The sequence below is a fragment of the Cibotium barometz genome, chromosome 19 (assembly GCF_041138505.1).
Source record: "Cibotium barometz isolate CiBa-2024 chromosome 19, ASM4113850v1, whole genome shotgun sequence".
NCBI classification, from domain to species: Eukaryota; Viridiplantae; Streptophyta; class Polypodiopsida; order Cyatheales; family Cibotiaceae; genus Cibotium; species Cibotium barometz.
In genome coordinates this window covers 42,658,820-42,677,678 of record NC_141064.1, presented here as the reverse complement: position 1 = coordinate 42,677,678, position 18,859 = coordinate 42,658,820, and the positions used below count along the sequence as shown (strand labels likewise).

Here is an 18,859-nt window from a genome sequence, read left to right as displayed (position 1 = left end):
TCCAGGGTTTACTTGCTGCAAGGTTGGTCAGTTGGTGCATTGAAAGCACATTCAAAGGACACAGCTTGCAGGCAATTTTTGGGGTTTTTGTTCTTTGCACACAGGTTGATACTCTTGTAGAGTATTTTTTTCTGCTTGGAAGTCTGCCAGCAGAGTTTGTACACATTTGGGCATTTGCAGGCATTTGTTCTGCATACAATGGCTGCTCCAGGGAATGATGTGTTCACTTTTGTGTCCAAAGAGGACAAGCTTGATGGGACAAACTATTCCTTGTGGAGTTTCATGCTGAAGAATGTGTTGGTCGCCAAGAATCTTTGGGATTATGTCAGTGGGGACGAGGCACGTCCAGTTCCTATTGCCCCAGAGACTCCTCCGCAAGGGGGTGCTCGTGGGAGAGGAGTACAGGTGCAGGTAGCCCCAGTTCAAAGGACAAACGCCCAAAAGGCTTGGGATTCGAGGGATGCACAGGCACTCTCATTGATTGCTTTGTCGGTCCAACGTTCCATTATTCCTCATATCCGGTCTGCGGGTACATCGAGGATAGCGTGGACGACATTGGAACATATGTATGCAGCCAGGAATGAGGCTCGTATATCCTTCTTAAAGAAGGAATTGGAGAATGTCAAGATGCATGAAGGAGAGGAAATGAGTTCACATGTGAACAAAATACAGGATTTGCGTGAGCAACTCATCAATGTAGATGAGATTATGTCAGATGCACAGATAGTCTCAAGGACTATGGATTCTTTGCCACCATCCTACCTCTCTTTTCATACTTCTCTTTCTCTTTCCATGCGACATGCCCGGGAACCGTTGACGTTCCAAGACTTGGTTGGGTTGTTGTTGCAGGAAGAGCAAACGAGGAAGAACTTGGGGGTGGATCAGGCAGCTGCCGATAAAGCTTATGCTGCTGATCATAAAGGCAAGGGCAAGTTTCAGCCCAAGTCAAAAAGTACAGGTGGTGGTGGCTCCTCACAGGACACTAAAGGGTCTGATGGACAGCCCAAGAAGAAGGGCAAGTGTCACTATTGCAAGAAGCCAGGCCATTATATCATAGATTGCAGGAAGAGGATTGCCAAAGAGAAGGAGAAGAAGGACAAGGAGTCAGGGATGTCTGCCACAGATGCCTCTCATTCCGTAGCATCCACTGAGACTGCTTCCTATGCAGTAGACAGGGATTATTGCTTCTATACTTGCAGTTATGCACCCTCTTTACATGCTCTCAGTATGACAGATCATGCTCGTACATGGTACTTTGACAGTGGTGCTTCAAAGCATATCACATCTCGCAGAGAGTTGTTTTGTAATGTAAGCCCTGCCCCTGTTGGCAAGTCAGTTCAGTGTGCCAACAATGCATCCTACCCAGTTCGTGGCATAGGAGAGATCCAGTTGACAGCCATTGATGGCTCCATTCTTCGCCTACAGGATGCCTTATTTGTGCCAGGCATCAAGAAGAACTTGCTCTCCATTTCTTCTATGGCACAGTGTGGCTTGCATGTCAGTTTTGATGACGATAGATGTATTGTCAGAAGCAAGGGGACGGAAGGTCTACTGCTTACTGGCACATTGAGCCATGGGTTGTATCAGCTTGATACATTTCAGCCTATAGATCAGTCCGCTTATGTACTCACTGATCGTACTCCATCTATGGTAGATGCGGAGTTATGGCATGCACGCATGGGGCATGTCAATTATGGCAGCTTATTGTTGCTTCAGAGACATTCTATGGTCAGAGATTTACCTCTATTGGAGAAACCATTGGATCACATATGCGAGGGATGTATTTTGGGCAAAATGCATCGCTTCTCTTTTCCCCGTGATCAAGCTTTGAGAGCAACACAGAAATTGCAGCTCATACACAGTGACTTGTGTGGTCCGATGCAGACCAAATCATTGGGTGGCTACTTCTACTTTGCCACATTCATTGATGATTTCACTCGGATGTGTTGGGTGTACCCTTTGACTAGAAAGTCAGAGGTCTATGATGCATTTCTGGCTTTTGTTGCACTTACAGAGACTGACTCTAGTTGTAGAGTCAAGACCCTACGGTCAGACAGAGGGGGGGAGTACATGTCTTCCCGGCTGAATTCTTACCTCGTTGGAAAAGGTATTCAGCATCAGTACACTACAAGGTACACCCCTCAGCAGAATGGGGTAGCGGAAAGAAAGAACAGGTCACTTATGGAGATGGCCCGTTGCATGCTTAAGGGCAAGAAGCTACCACATGTGTTTTGGATGGAGGCCATCATGTGTGCTTGTCATGTATTGAACAGATGCCCTACCAAGGCACTGAAGACATTGACACCTTTTGAGGCTTGGTATGATCGCAAGCCTACAGTGTCACATTTCCGTACTTTTGGGTGTGTTGCATATGCCCACGTACCGCAAGAGTTGCGAAGGAAACTAGATGACAAGGCCACTAAATGCTTGTTTGTGGGGTACAGCCGTGAAAGCAAAGGTTACCGGTTGTACGACCCCTCCTCCAAGAAGTTGTTTGTCAGCAGGGATGTGATTTTTGATGAAAAATCAGAATTATCCATTGCTGATTTTGATGCTTTTCAGGCTACAAATGATGTCTTTGAAAACCTACTGCCTATGGATTTCTATTCCACAGATGGGCAACAAGTACATGATGCTGAAATTCAGCCGGTTGGTCCACCTATGCATGCTGAAAATCAGCCAAGAGCTGAACCGAATATTCAGCACATGGTACCTCAAGAACCCGTTGCAACACAGGGGGCAAGGCCGATACCGAGATGGTATCTTCGTACCTTGCAGGACAGCCATCTTGAGGCACCTCTTGTTGGCCGCACTCGTAGAGAGACAAGGTCATTTGAGCATGCAGATGTTATTGACATTGACATGGTTATGGCAGCCAGTTTACAGGATGATGATGAGCCTGATAGTTATGAGGATGCATGTGAAAATGTGCATTGGAAAACAGCCATGCAGGCTGAGTTTGATTCTATTGAAAAGAATCACACATGGGATTTAGTTGATTTGCCCAAAGGCAAAAGAGCAATTGGTACCAAATGGGTCTTCAAGATCAAGAGACACGCAGATGGCTCTATTGACAGGTACAAAGCCCGTCTCGTAGCTAAGGGCTATGCTCAGAAAAAGGGCATTGATTATGAGGAGACTTTTGCTCCTACATCCCGTATGACAACACTTCGTTGTGTAACCGCATTGGGTGCACATCATGGTTGGGTTGTTCACCAACTCGACATCAAGACTGCATTCTTGCATGGGGACCTCGAGGAGGAAGTTTATGTACAGCAACCCCATGGTTTTGCAGCACATGGTCATGAAGGCAAAGTATGCAGGTTGAAAAAGGCCTTGTATGGTTTGAAACAAGCTCCTCGAGCTTGGTATGCAAAGATAGATGCCTTCCTACTTGACCAGGGCTTTGTGAATAGTCCATCCGAAGCCACTTTGTATGTTAAAAAAACATTGACATATCTGCTGATCATCAGTCTATATGTGGATGATCTCTTGCTTATGGGATCACATGACGATGAAATTGCAGCTTTCAAGAGGGTATTGCAACAGACATTTGACATGTCTGATTTGGGGCCTTTACATTACTATTTGGGCATCCAGTTTGTGCAGAATGATAGGGGTATTGGTATGATGCAATCTCAGTATGTGGATACACTTCTGAGAAAGTTTAAATTTCAGGATTGCAAGCCCATGAGCACTCCTATGGAAACGGGGCTGAAACTGTCCATCCATGATGACAGTGATTCTTTTGATGTTACCACCTATGCACAGGCTGTGGGCTGCCTCATATACTTGTGTAATACGAGGCCAGATATTCAGTTTGCAGTCTCTCAGCTCAGCAGATTCATGCACAGCCCACATATGTCACATTGGCAGGCTGTCAAGCGTGTATTCCGTTACTTGCAGGGCACCAAGACCTTTGGCCTATGGTATGCCACAGGGGGGTCTATGCCTCTACATGCTTACAGTGATTCAGATTGGGCAGGTGATTTTGACTCTCGCCGTTCCACGAGTGGGTTTTGTTTCTTTCTTGGCTCTTCATGCATTTCATGGTTAAGCAAGAAACAAACCACAGTTGCCAGTTCATCTTGTGAGGCAGAATACAGAGCCGCATACACTACTACAGTGGAGTGCATTTGGCTACGCAGGTTATTGGCTGATATGGATGTATTAGTAGAGGAGTCTACTACCATTTACAGTGACAGTCAGAGTGCCATTGCAGTGGCCAGGAATCCTGTGTTTCATGCTCGCACGAAACACATCGAGATCCACTATCACTTTGTTCGGGAGAGACTCCATGCAGGTGATATCAGTCTGATCTTCTGTCCTACAGATCAGAATGTGGCAGATATCTTCACCAAGGCACTTTCCAGAGAAAAGTTCGAGGCTTTTCGCACTGCCTTGCACTTACAGCCTCTTGGTGCTTGATATTTACAGTGATCACATATCACTCCAGGGGGGTTTGTTGGGTTTTACACGTCTGTATGCACCCACGGGAGTGCTAGTGATCAGTCTAGGACCACTGGGGCACTTTTTACTTCAGTTAGTGGAGGTTTTTTCCCCCAGTTCACTCTAGTTCAGTTTATTAGTTATTTGGTCCACCCGGCACACTTATGGCCGGCCCATGTGAACCCTTATCTTTTAGGGTCACCTTTATGTGGTGGGATTGTACCTCATTTTTAGTATAGAATCATAGGAGCTGCACGACTCACTCTCTCTCTCACTGTGTGTGTGTGTTTGCTCTACTGTGTGCTAACCCTAATCCTTTCCCGGACCTTCAATCAGAGCACAGTTGTTTCCTTCTTCTTAGTGGGGAAACAAACCTGTGTATTGGACATGCCGCTTCTAACACACTTAACACAATGGGCAGCCAAGGCAACCCTTTGGAAGTGCCTAATTCGAGGGGCCCATCAAGTGCCTCGCGTGATTCTGATGCTCTATGAGGAAGGCACAAGCCCCTTGAAAGGGTAAATGATAGTGATTCAAAGGGACAACTGTCTCGAGGAAAGACAGTCATGCAAGAAGAAGAGCCTGATGCAATGAGGACTGAAATGGAGCATATGAGAAAGCTTTTGCAGGCACAAGAGCAAGAGCTAAAATTTTTGCATGAACATCCCCATGTGCAAAGTGCCATTGAAGCAACGAAAGCTGATGGACAGACTTGAGCAAAGAGATAATGAAAGTGTGCAACAGTATGTCAACAAGTTTTGGAAAGTGTTGCTGGAGGAAACTCCTTTCATGCAAATCACTGAGGATGAAAGAAAGAGGAAGTTTCGCTCTGGATTGCAACCAGCTTATCGTTCGGGCATTGAATTGCACCCGAAACATACTTTGCAACAGCTCACAGCTTCTGCTCTTGCTACGGAGCAATTGGTGCTCAAAATTAAGCAGGATCAAGGCGGTTCAAAGGGGAAAGACAAGGCTGTCCCAAATCTGCAAAAAGGTGGACAGCCACCTAAAAAGAACTTCCGGGAGACCCACAAGGGAGGTAGAGCTGAAAATACCTCATCTAAGGATCAAGGCCCAAAGAAGAACAAATTTGATTTGACCCCGGAGCAAAGAGAGCAATATGCCAAGGAGGAAAAATGTTTTTCTTGTGGTAGCAAAGAGCACATGTTTCGACAATGCCCTGACCGCAAACCAAAGCACGAGGACAAGCAAACCAAGGCTAATGTACATGCAGTTCCCGATGTGCAGGGGAACACAAATCATGATGCAAAAGAGCGGATGGTATGCAAGGCTTGGGGTCAAATCAGGGATCAACCCGCCTTATTCATGTTTGATGTGACTGTGCAACCGATAACTTCATCTCTATACAAACGGCAGCTGCCTTGGGTATTGAGGTTGAAAACATGGGACCTCAGATTGAAGCCGAAGCTGCTTTTGTTGGTAAAGAGGTGCAGGTTACCCCACTGATAGGGAAGTTGCGCATACATATCCAGGGCTACCTTGATAATGGACATTTCTTAGTTGCACCACTAAATGGATGTGATGTATTGTTGGGCAAGCCATGGCATCATAGGCTTGAGCCCCGCAAAGAATACAAGACCAACATGATTTCTATTATGCATAGAGGCCGCATGCATTTCATTGATGCTGGCAAAGAAGGGGATTCCATCCCACTTGTATCTCACATCCAAATTAATAAAGCTTGTACCAAGTCATCAAATTGTGGATGCTATGACTTATGATAGGCTGAATTTTCTTCATGCATTCAACGACTGTTTTGCTGATGCATTGCCGGGTGAATTACCTCCCCAAAGGCCCGAAGATCATCGCATAGATCTTGTGCCAGGTAATTCTCTACCTAACAAACCCGCATACCGAGTGAGTGCCAAACAACAAGAAGAGATCATGAAGCAGGTAAATGAGCTTTTAGACAAAGGTTTGGTTCAGCCTAGTTCCTCACCTTATTGCTCTCCTGTACTTCTTGTTCAAAAGAAGGACGGATCATTCCGCATGCGTGTGGACTATAGAGCTTTAAATAAGCTTACCATCAAGAACAGATTCCCAATTCCGCGTATTGATGACATTTTGGATAAGCTTGATGGTTCGGCTTGTTTCAGCCGACTTGATTTGAAGAGTGGTTATCGAGTGGTGCCACAAGATGTCCATAAAACTGCATTCAGGACAGCCTTTGGATTATATGAATTTTTGGTGATGCCCTTTGGTCTCACCAATGCTCCTGCCACGTTTAATCATATGATGGATAGGATATTCCGACTCCATCACAAATTCACAGGAGTATTCTTTGATGATATCTTGGTTTTCTCCAAGAATGAGCAGGAACATAGAATTCATTTGGTCACAGTGTTCGAAGAGTTACGGAAGCATAAACTTTTCATTAATGCCAAGAAAAGTGAGTTCTTCCTTTCAGAGATACATTATTTGGGTCACATTGTATCCAAGAATGGAGTAACAATGGATCCTGCAAAGATAGAGACCATTCGAAATTGGCCAGAATTGCAAAACGTACATCAAGTACGTAGTTTTTTGGGATTATGTTCATATTATAGGCGTTTCATAAGGCATTTTGCTATGATAGCCACCTCTCTACATGATCTCACAAAGAAGAAAATCTCTTTCAAATGGACTTCAAAACAACAGGATGCTTTCTTGCAGCTCAAGCATGCTATCATATGTGGACCTGTGTTAATTGTTCCTGACTTGCACAAATCATTCGTAGTAGAATGTGATGCTTGTGGCGATTGTATAGGAGCTGTCCTAAATCAAGAAGGGCATGCAGTTGCATACGAGAGCCGTCGTTTGCATGATGCTGAGCTTCATATGGATATCTATGAGAAAGAGCTCTTAGCTGTAATTCATGCCTTAAAGATTTGGAAACATTATCTTCTTGGGGCTGAATTTGTAGTCAAGACAGATCATCAAAGCTTGAGATACTTTCTATCTCAAACAAAGCTTTCGGAGAAGCAAATGAGAATGGCAAACTTTCTTTCCATGTTTCATTTTCAGAGTGTACATACTCCAGGAAAGAAAAATGTGGTGGCAGATGCATTATCCAGGAGGCCTTATGTAGCTGCCGTCTCAGTGGCCTCTCATGGGGACTTATCTGCTATGCGTGATTTGTATCATTTGGATGCTGATTTTTGCCATATATGGACTGATTTAGAGACATATAACTCTATTATATATACACAAGAAGATCCCGAATACAATACAAGAATGGCAAGAGGCTGTTGGGCCATTTTATATGGCCCCCAAACAGCAGTCGGCTTGCTGTAGGGCAGCCGACAGGACCTACAAAAGGAGAACAACACCTACAAGGGCAGGCACACCCACAACAAAGGCCCTGGTGTCTCAGTAAAGACAGGAGATGACTTCTAACACCCCCTCTCACCTCCTGGCTGTACCCATGCAAACGTGGGGAGCCGGCCAGCTGTGGTCATGTTACTACCGCTCCAATCTATACATAAAAGAACGACCACCCCACCCGTAAGGGGGATACAGCCGGGACCATCTACTGCGCATGTTCTCCAACAGGCGGTGGTGCCGGGTAGTCCAAGCTTTTGGAGAACCACGGTCCAAAGGTGCCGAGATCGGGAGAGCCAGGCGTTAGTACGGGAGCGCCTGTTTGTGCGTTGTCCTGAAACACTAGTGGGGCGCTCTCCGCGGATTCCAGTGAAGGCATAGGACCGTAGAGACTGGACCACTCAAGTGGTCGCTCTCCTTCGAACATCTACTTCGAGCCTTTTGTTTGGTACTGTATTCATTTGTACATGGACATCATCTGGTTCTTTGAACCCATGGAGCATTGTATTTGTTAAATACTCCCAATAATATATCATATATTGAGGGGGGGGCTGGCCCGTTCCGGCCCCAGTGCTGGTGTCCATCTATTTCATTTCGAATTTCAGTTATTATTAAGTTGTCCATTTCAAATTGTGATATTAAGTTGTGCTATTACGTGTGTGGGTGTCCAACGGAGTCTATTCCCACTTGACGGGATCGGTTTCATTGGTATCAAAGCACAGTTGTTTCCCTCTTCTTAGTGGGGAAACAAACCTGTGTATTGGACATGCCGCTTCTAGCACACTTAACACAATGGGCAGCCAAGGCAACCCTTTGGAAGTGCCTAATTCGAGGGGCCCATCAAGTGCCTCGCGTGGTTCTGATGCTCTATGAGGAAGGCACAAGCCCCTTGAAAGGGTAAATGATAGTGATTCAAAGGGACAACTGTCTCGAGGAAAGACAGTCATGCAAGAAGAAGAGCCTGATGCAATGAGGGCTGAAATGGAGCATATGAGAAAGCTTTTGCAGGCACAAGAGCAAGAGCTAAAATTTTTGCATGAACATCCCCATGTGCAAAGTGCCATTGAAGCAACGAAAGCTGATGCAATGGTAGATGTGACTTTTGAGTCCATGGCACGGGAAGTAGGCAAGAAGCCAAGGGAGTTGGCACTTTCTTACCTCCTCCGCAAAGGTGACATCAAAGAGGGGGAAGACGGAGAGCTGAAATTCAGAAATCCACCTCACTTGAAGCATGGTGATCCCGCATCTCAAAGGTTGAGGTCATTTATGAAAAAGGAAGAGGTGACAGTCACCTCTCGTCATGCATCTTCTCCACATGACACAAAGCCTGACAGGTATATGTATGCTAGTGCTCTCATGGAGGGCATGATGGTCACATGCATTCAAGACATGTATCCCATGGTAGGGATGACAGATCTGCCACTAGAAAAGCTTTGCCTACTGAGTTGTCTCATGGAGAGACATTGCCTTATGCACGAAAGTCACATGCATCTGATTCTCTGGTTCGTGGAGCACATGCCACCGTGTTTCATGAAACTTTCATGATGGCCCATGGAGCCCATGCAGATAGGGCTGAATAAAGGGAAAAGAAAAAGAGAGGACCATGAGCCTCATGCCAGAAAGCTCAAGGAATTTAAAGCAGGTGACAAGTTTGTTAAGTTTGATGTTTTTCATGGAGAGCATGATGCTTCCAAAGTGTTAGCATTTGTGACACAGTTTGACATTGCTTTTAGCGATGAGGACTTCACTAAGAAGCCTAAAGTACGCCATGCTAGCATGTTTTTGAAGGGGACCGCTCCTCATTGGTGGATCACTGAAAAGATCACCAAGGACCCCATTTGCACCTGGAAGGAGTTTAAGGACAGATTCTATGCTCAGTTTATGCCACCAAATGCGGAGCAAACTCTCACTCAAAAGTGGGACAGACTTGAGCAAAGAGAAAATGAAAGTGTGCAACAGTATGTCAACAAGTTTTGGAAAGTGTTGCTGGAGGTAACTCCTTTCATGCAAATCACTGAGGATGAAAGAAAGAGGAAGTTTCCTCTGGATTGCAACCAGCTTATCGTTCGGGCATTGAATTGCACCCGAAACATACTTTGCAACAGCTCACAGCTTCTGCTCTTGCTACGCAGCAATTGGTGCTCAAAATTAAGCAGGATCAAGGCGGTTCAAAGGGGAAAGACAAGGCTGTCCCAAATCTGCAAAAAGGTGGACAGCCACCTAAAAAGAACTTCCGGGAGACCCACAAGGGAGGTAGAGCTGAAAATACCTCATCTAAGGATCAAGGCCCAAAGAAGAACAAATTTGGTTTGACCCCGAAGCAAAGAGAGCAATATGCCAAGGAGGAAAAATGTTTTTCTTGTGGTAGCAAAGAGCACATGTTTCGACAATGCCCTGACCGCAAACCAAAGCACGAGGACAAGCAAACCAAGGCTAATGTACATGCAGTTCCCGATGTGCAGGGGAACACAAATCATGATGCAAAAGAGCGGATGGTATGCAAGGCTTGGGGTCAAATCAGGGATCAACCCGCCTTATTCATGTTTGATGTGACTGTGCAACCGATAACTTCATCTCTATACAAACGGCAGCTGCCTTGGGTATTGAGGTTGAAAACATGGGACCTCAGATTGAAGCCGAAGCTGCTTTTGTTGGTAAAGAGGTGCAGGTTACCCCACTGATAGGGAAGTTGCGCATACATATCCAGGGCTACCTTGATAATGGACATTTCTTAGTTGCACCACTAAATGGATGTGATGTATTGTTGGGCAAGCCATGGCATCATAGGCTTGAGCCCCGCAAAGAATACAAGACCATGATTTCTTTTATCCATAGAGGCCGCATGCATTTCATTGATGCTGGCAAAGAAGGGGATTCCATCCCACTTGTATCTCACATCCAAATTAATAAAGCAATGAAAAAGAGTCTTTGGTTTTTGTTCGTGATAGCATTGTGACAAGTCATCAAAATGTGGATGCTATGACTTATGATAGGCTGAATTTTCTTCATGCATTCAACGACTGTTTTGCTGATGCATTGCCGGGTGAATTACCTCCCCAAAGGCCCGAAGATCATCGCATAGATCTTGTGCCAGGTAATTCTCTACCTAACAAACCCGCATACCGAGTGAGTGCCAAACAACAAGAAGAGATCATGAAGCAGGTAAATGAGCTTTTAGACAAAGGTTTGGTTCAGCCTAGTTCCTCACCTTATTGCTCTCCTGTACTTCTTGTTCAAAAGAAGGACGGATCATTCCGCATGTGTGTGGACTATAGAGCCTTAAATAAGCTTACCATCAAGAACAGATTCCCAATTCCGCGTATTGATGACATTTTGGATAAGCTTGATGGTTCGGCTTGTTTCAGCCGACTTGATTTGAAGAGTGGTTATCACCAAATACGAGTGGTGCCACAAGATGTCCATAAAACTGCATTCAGGACAGCCTTTGGATTATATGAATTTTTGGTGATGCCCTTTGGTCTCACCAATGCTCCTGCAACGTTTAATCATATGATGGATAGGATATTCCGACCCCATCACAAATTCACAGGAGTATTCTTTGATGATATCTTGGTTTTCTCCAAGAATGAGCAGGAACATAGAATTCATTTGGTCACAGTGTTCGACGAGTTGCGGAAGCATAAACTTTTCATTAATGCCAAGAAAAGTGAGTTCTTCCTTTCAGAGAAAAATTATTTGGGTCACATTGTATCCAAGAATGGAGTAACAATGGATCCTGCAAAGATAGAGACCATTCGAAATTGGCCAGAATTGCAAAACGTACATCAAGTACGTAGTTTTCTGGGATTATGTTCATATTATAGGCGTTTCATAAGGCATTTTGCTATGATAGCCACCTCTCTACATGATCTCACAAAGAAGAAAATCTCTTTCAAATGGACTTCAAAACAACAGGATGCTTTCTTGCAGCTCAAGCATGCTATCATATGTGGACCTGTGTTAATTGTTCCTGACTTGCACAAATCATTCGTAGTAGAATGTGATGCTTGTGGCGATTGTATAGGAGCTGTCCTAAATCAAGAAGGGCATGCAGTGGCATACGAGAGCCATCGTTTGCATGATGCTGAGCTTCATATGGATATCTATGAGAAAGAGCTCTTAGCTGTAATTCATGCCTTAAAGATTTGGAAACATTATCTTCTTGGGGCTGAATTTGTAGTCAAGACAGATCATCAAAGCTTGAGATACTTTCTATCTCAAACAAAGCTTTCGGAGAAGCAAATGAGCATGGCAAACTTTCTTTCCATGTTTCATTTTCAGATTGTACATACTCCAGGAAAGAAAAATGTGGTGGCAGATGCATTATCCAAGAGGCCTTATGTAGCTGCCGTCTCAGTGGCCTCTCATGGGGACTTATCTGCTATGCGTGATTTGTATCATTTGGATGCTGATTTTTGCCATATATGGACTGATTTAGAGAGAGGCGTATAACTCTATTATATATACACAAGAAGATCCCGAATACAATACAAGAATGGCAAGAGGCTGTGGGGCCATTTTATATGGCCCCCAAACAGCACTCGGCCTACTGTAGGGCAGCCGACAGGACCTACGTCTCCACGACTTGCATAAAGACACCCAATCGGCCAGAAAGGAACAGTTGGCCATATCATCGGGGTGTCCACGACCTGTATCACAGTCGGCCAGCACCAAAACTGAAATCGAGTACTACAGGTACACTCGGCCAAGATCAAGGTCCTCCTACCACCACAGGACTGCCACCCAACCCAGGCCACGGAAAAAATAGAAAAAATGGGGAAAAAATACGAGGAGTGAGGAAAAATGAGAACACCTACAAGGGCGGGCACACCCACAACAAAGGCCCTAGTGTCTCAATAAAGACAGGAGATGACTTCTAACAGACACTTTCCAAGTTATCGCCAATGCAAGTAACATCCCTATTGCAACAAAATGGACATCCGGTCGCTTACATGTCCTGTAAGCTGATTCTAGCCGAAAAGAACTACGCAATCTATGATCGGGACTCCGCGCGGTGGTATAGGTCCTAAAGCATTGGAAGCATTTCCTCTATGGGCGCAACTTTGAGGTTCGCACAGATCACCAGGCTTTGCTTTGGCTTTAGACGATGCTAAGCGCAAATTGGAGTGACCGTTAACACTGTTGGAGCCAGATCTTCCAACAAGTGGGTGGAATAATCACGTATCTTCCAGGTAAGGCCAACCCAGTGGCTGATGACTTGAGCACGAAAGGAACCGTGTCCCACATCCAATCCACACGGATGGATCTCGCTTATACAGGACTAGACAAGATGAAGCACAAGAACGCGGATTCCATGAAATTCAATACTCAGTGGCAACAAGCATTGGATGCCACTTCTTGATACGCGACGGTTGGCATTTCTACAAACGTCGCCTCTATGTATTGAAACAATTTCAGCAACACTTCTCCATGATGCCCATGATGCCATTACTAGCGATCATAGGGGCATAAACTCGACATTGAAGACGTTAAGAGCAGCAATTTTATTGGCCTAGAATGAGGCAAGACGTGTTCACACATGTGCACCACTGTTTGATCTGTCAAAAGGTGAAAGCTCCTCGCGGGAAGAAGATAGGGTTGTTACATTGCCTATTCTCAAAGGACCTTTCCACGATATATCTCTGGATTTTGTGATGAATCTATCTCGACTCCAAGAAAGCGTAATACACAGTGTTTGACAATTGTTGATCGTTTTAGCAAGTTTGTTATGCTTATTCCTTGCAGGGCTAATGTTACTGTCATGTGCAAGACATGCACAGGCATACTTCAAAGCTAGTCCTCAAGAGGCAACAAGCTAAAGACTTATTAGAACCATAGATTTGGAGCATTGTTTGCTGTTTTGGCAAAGGGGATTGACCAGTAGTGGACATGGATGCTGTCGGCCAGTACACAAAAGAGAGTAGGTCATGTCAGCTGCAGCATGTGATTTATTTTGTCCAGGAGCTAGCCGACCAACAGTCGACCAGTTCACTTGGTCACCACAAGGCTTATAAATAGCAATAGTGCTCATTGTTTTCTTCATTTAGCCCTAGCTTGGGACTAGGTCCTAGAACTAGGATTAGTTTAGGTAATTTACTAGCTTATCAAGGCAGCCTATGGCTGTGGGATTTCTACCTCCTTTTTGTACTATATGATATACTGAATTCTCAGCTAGCTCTCTCTCTCTCTCTCTTCTGCTTGCGTTTTCGCTTCAGCATGTTCCAGGATGTATTTAGGGCTGAAAGAAGACTCCCAAAGCTTCCGCATGTAACAATTACCATTGAGGATATTGGTAGATTCTTCATGAGGCATGGTATCCCGTAGGTGGCATGGCTAGAACCATTGTGCCAAATCATGATGCCAAGTTTACCACTCATTTTTTGAGGGCATTATTTGATAACTTTAGGACTACGTTGAATTTTTCCAGTGCATTTCATGGCCAGGTGAACGGACAAACCGAGATTTACAATCGATTGGTGTCCGACATGCTCGAGTGTTATGTCCACGACCACCAAGATAAGTGGGAATAATTTTCACTCTTTTTCATCAGCTATTGGCAAGACTCCATATGAGGCAGCTCTTGGAAGACCGTTCCAGTCTTTTTTGACTAAGACGTTATCCTCAGTGCATGAAGCTAACAGATTGACGGAATCTTACCAGGAGATTTTGGAGTCTGTTAAAGACAGGTTGGCTAAAGCACAAGAGGCCTAGACTCGACACGACAACAAGGACATAAGAGGTGATTTTCCGAAAGGAGATTGAATATATCTATGGATTATGAAGCAAAGGTTGAAACAGATGGACAAGCGATGCCCAAAGTTATCGTTTCAGAGCTTCATACCCTTTCCCATTCTAAAGAAGATCAATCAGGTTTCTATGAAGCTGAAGCTATGTAACTCCAAGTGGGCCGACAGAAGGGGGTTTCACAAAACACTCGACCATTAATGCAATTAAACACTTAAATGGGCCACACCCTTAGACATATGCCACTTTATTCCCCAAAACTCAAAAAGAGAGATGTCCACATTTGACACCGCATAGAGGCCAAAATGGGTTGATCCCCCCTCCCCCCCCTCTTGGAGAAATTTAATACCCAAGGAGAAAAATATCATGAACAAGCTTTGAGGGCCTTACTCTCCCCACAAGAGATACCGAATTATTCATATACAACCATAATTCCACCATACACACGGGCCCATCAAAAGAAGCTCCAAAATACCATGAATGTGTGTAAACCACCTCTTCTCATGAGGGTACTAATCTTCCCCATCACCACGGGTCTTCAAGGTGTCATATGTGATAGAGAAAACTCTGCAATACAACTAGTTAAGTAGATACAATGGCAGTACAGTAGGTACAGTGATTGGTATAGCAAGTACGGTAAGTACAATGGTTGGTGCAACAAGTACAGTGAATGGTATAGCAAGTACAAGGGCTGGTATAGTAAGTACAATGGTTGGAAATCAAAATACAATAATTAAATACCCTTACCTTCAATATTTCTTCGCGATGGAAGCCTTCAAACACTCCCCAACTATCAGTGTGCTTCATGGGCAGCCAGAGAGAGAGAGAGAGAGAGAGAGAGAGAGAGAGAGAGAGAGAGAGAGAGCAATCAACAATAGGGCAGCCTATAGCGATGGTATAACCTTGGAGTAGAGAACCACCAAGAATAGAGAAGAGTTGCTAACGTGATAGAGGCTAGTTTGCATCAATAGAGCCTGCCAAATTAAGAGATAGAACTCCATTTATAGATTTGGGGCTCTCATGAGCCAGAATGGCAAGTAAAATCTATAATGACAAGTGTAGAGCTGAGGTGACAAGTGTGAGGACATTTGTCTCACTTTGATTCATAGTCTTGCCACATGTCCCAATTTAAGAGATGGTTTCTCCCATAAACTTCATCTCTAAAAATATCTCAACTCGTAGACATTCTATCAAAAGTGCTTAAGCAAGCCCTCTCATTTGCCTAGCTTAAGGATGTAATGAAGCAAAAAAAAAATCCATTCGGAGTTGTCCAAAAATATTATCCTCCTAGATTTTAGGAGTGTGATCTTTATATTCAAGATTAATCCCCCATTCTCAAAGCTTCTACTTTCCAAATATTAGACATCGTGAAGTCCACCAAACCCCTTTTATACTCGGAAATGTCCACATTGGGGACATCCTCCCCAGTTTCTTAAAAGTTGTCCTTAACTTTAAGCTTCAAGCTATATATCCAAGATATAATCATGTCCCATCAAGTGGGTGAGACGAGACAGTCTCAAAAATCCAATATAACTGAAAGAATCCATCTCCCAAATAAATGGGCGAGACTAAATAAATCTTGATAACCAATATCAACATCATGTCCCAAATAACTAGACGAGACAAAACAGTCCCAGAAGTCCAAATATCATAATCATGTCCCAAAATAAATGGGCAAGACAAAAACAGTCCCATAAGTCCAGATATCATAATCATGTCCCAAAATAAATGGGCAAGACAAAAACAGTCCCATAAGTCCATATATCATAATCATGTCCCAAAATAAATGGGCGAGACAAAAACAATCCCATAAGTCCAAAAATCATAATATCCCAAAATAAACGAGACAAAATAAGTCTACTCTCGTGATAGTAGATACCCATATCTGAGCACATGCTATCGGCCAACTTCCTCAAGCCTAATGCTTATGGACTTGTTACTTCTTCCCTACCTGAGCCTACTGGTACCCTAAAGCTGCTGGCTATTTAGGAATTAGTTAGGACTGGCCATGTCCACGTGTGTGCACGTGACATTCCATCCTACTAAACTTGATGATGGGTTGGAAACCTATCATCATTCCTCCCTAGACTATTGACTTTGTACTTTGACTAAAAACCTCGTCATTCCTCTGATTCCACTCCAAGTCTGGTTTGAGAGCTGTGCATCTCTTCCGCTTTGTCCCCATGCCAACAATCCCTTTCCCTCAACACAGCTATGGTCACCTGGCGAGAATGATCATGCCTAATGCTCCACCTTTGGAACTGATCTAAGAGCCAACAATATGCTCCTTTGAACACCAACTTCCAAGGAATGCTTTCCTCTGGTTTTGCCTGCAGCCAACACCTCATAAATGCTACCCTAGCTGCATTATTACATGGATTAGTGCACCTTTCTTGGGACAGCTTAGTCCTTAGATGGTTGAGCCTGAATGCTCTAATACCAATGTGAAGCCTTGTTGTACTTGATCCAGCCCTAAGTCTCCTGATTAGGAACACTAATGCAATAGCAATGATTAGACGACATGATGCCTTCTCGCTCAAGCTTCTCCAAAAGAAAGTACGTGTTCTGGCAGCGAGCAATGTCCTCCTCTTCTCCCGTTCTGGTCGAGAGAAGACAAAGATGAACTGTATTTTCAGCATATTGATGTGGTACAAAAGACGTATACTGCTGTACAATTTACATGACCTTTAGCCTTCCAAAAGAGGACTGAATTCTAGACCAAAAGGCTATCTCTGAATACCTGCTGTGGGCCAGCTTCCTGAAGCCTAATGCTAGTGGCCTTGCTGCTTCTTCCCTGCCTGAGCCCGCCAGTGCCCTAAATCTACCCTAAAACTGCTGCCTATTTAGAGATTAGCTAGGACTGGCCACATCCACGTGTGTGCACGTGACAAGTACATTTAAGCAAATCAATGCCTTCAGGTTTTCAAAAGGTTTCAATCATGCTGGTCTTCAAAGGTGTTGAAAGAGCCCTAGAAGACACATTACACTAAATATACCATAACAAAAGCAAAATTACAACCAAAGAATAGCTTGAAAACAGAAATCAGAGTGCATATCCACTGTTTGAAATCTCATTACTATCTAAAAGCAACTAAGCATTATATGATATATAATCAACGTCGCATAAAAATCTCTTCAAAAAACCACTTTGAATGTTAGTTTTATCGCCTACTGGAAAGACTCCTCTCTGCATGGGGACAAGAACTTGAGTTCCAGCATTGCAAAAAATAAGCAGCCTGGGTTCAACCTTTGAAAAGGTAGAAACACTTGCCAGCTAAGACACAGAAATCTTACACCGCGCGCGCGCACACACACACACACACACCTTATATGTATACCTTCATGTACACCGCTCTGTTTCAGACACCAACAGATTTTTGTCACTCTCCTCAATACTCCAGTACATACTTCCAAACACAGTACATATATATATATACAAACATGATGCACGTATGCATACATACATACCTGCACATATGTGTACATGCATGCACTAATGCATATACATACTTGCACACGCATACATGCACTCATATATGCAATGGTCTAACTCAGACACGCATAATTGTATGCAGTAATTACTGCCTCTACGATAACGGTAAAACGGGCTACTGTGCTAGAACCCTAAGATGTCCAAGATCATCACAGACCCCAAACAGCCCAAATTAACAAAACACTGACAAGATCATCAGAAACTCAGAAACCCTAACTAATCAGAACCCTGAACAAAATCATCAGAAACCCCAAGCACTCTAAGCTAATCAGAGACCTAAACATTCAGGTCGTAGCTAATGAGAACCTCAGAGAAACCCCATAACCAACCTAAGAGATATGTAGTAGAGAAGGGTCACCTCTTCAATTTTCGACGTCAGGTCTTCTATTTGTCTTCTGATCTCCATCTTTGGGTCTTCCAGAAGCAATTCCTCATCTCCTCCTCCATCGCCATGGCCGTTTGTAGACGGAGGAATGTCGAGCAGTAGGCCGGTCATTGCTGTGCTTTTTCCTGTTCTTTTTTTCTTCTTCTTCTTCTGCTTCCTCTGTGTAGTAGTGTGCGGCTCAGAAAAGTTATTTATGTAATACACTTATGTTTTTGAAATTTGCCCAGGCGTTAATATTCTACTCCACTTTCTCTTCAAATACCCGTCTACATGGAGCCAAGAAGAGAAAAGTGGAAACTTCCACTTAATCCTATTTAAGCAAGCAAACCATCAATCTATGCAATGAAGCACAAGGTTCTAATGCAAGGGAATGATTGCTTAAAAATGGTTTAGGGCCACTATTTCTAGCCTTAAGCAAGTATATACATGAAGTGTGTGACTTCCCTATTTGGCATTAAATATAGGGT

At 44.0% G+C, this 18,859-nt stretch overlaps 1 protein-coding gene across 2 annotated transcripts in view; it reads right to left on the bottom strand.

The window, feature by feature from the left end:
- Window positions 1-18,635, bottom strand: part of LOC147628623 (transcription factor GTE6-like) — a 28,294-nt gene extending 9,659 nt beyond the window's left edge. For both annotated transcript variants that reach the window (XM_086813815.1, XM_086813816.1), the window contains exon 1: window positions 18,366-18,635. In XM_086813815.1, coding sequence (XP_086669941.1) covers window positions 18,366-18,503 — 138 coding nt within the window. In that variant the 5' untranslated portion in view covers window positions 18,504-18,635. The remainder of the gene's footprint in view (window positions 1-18,365) is intronic.
- Between the last annotated feature and the right edge of the window lie 224 nt (window positions 18,636-18,859).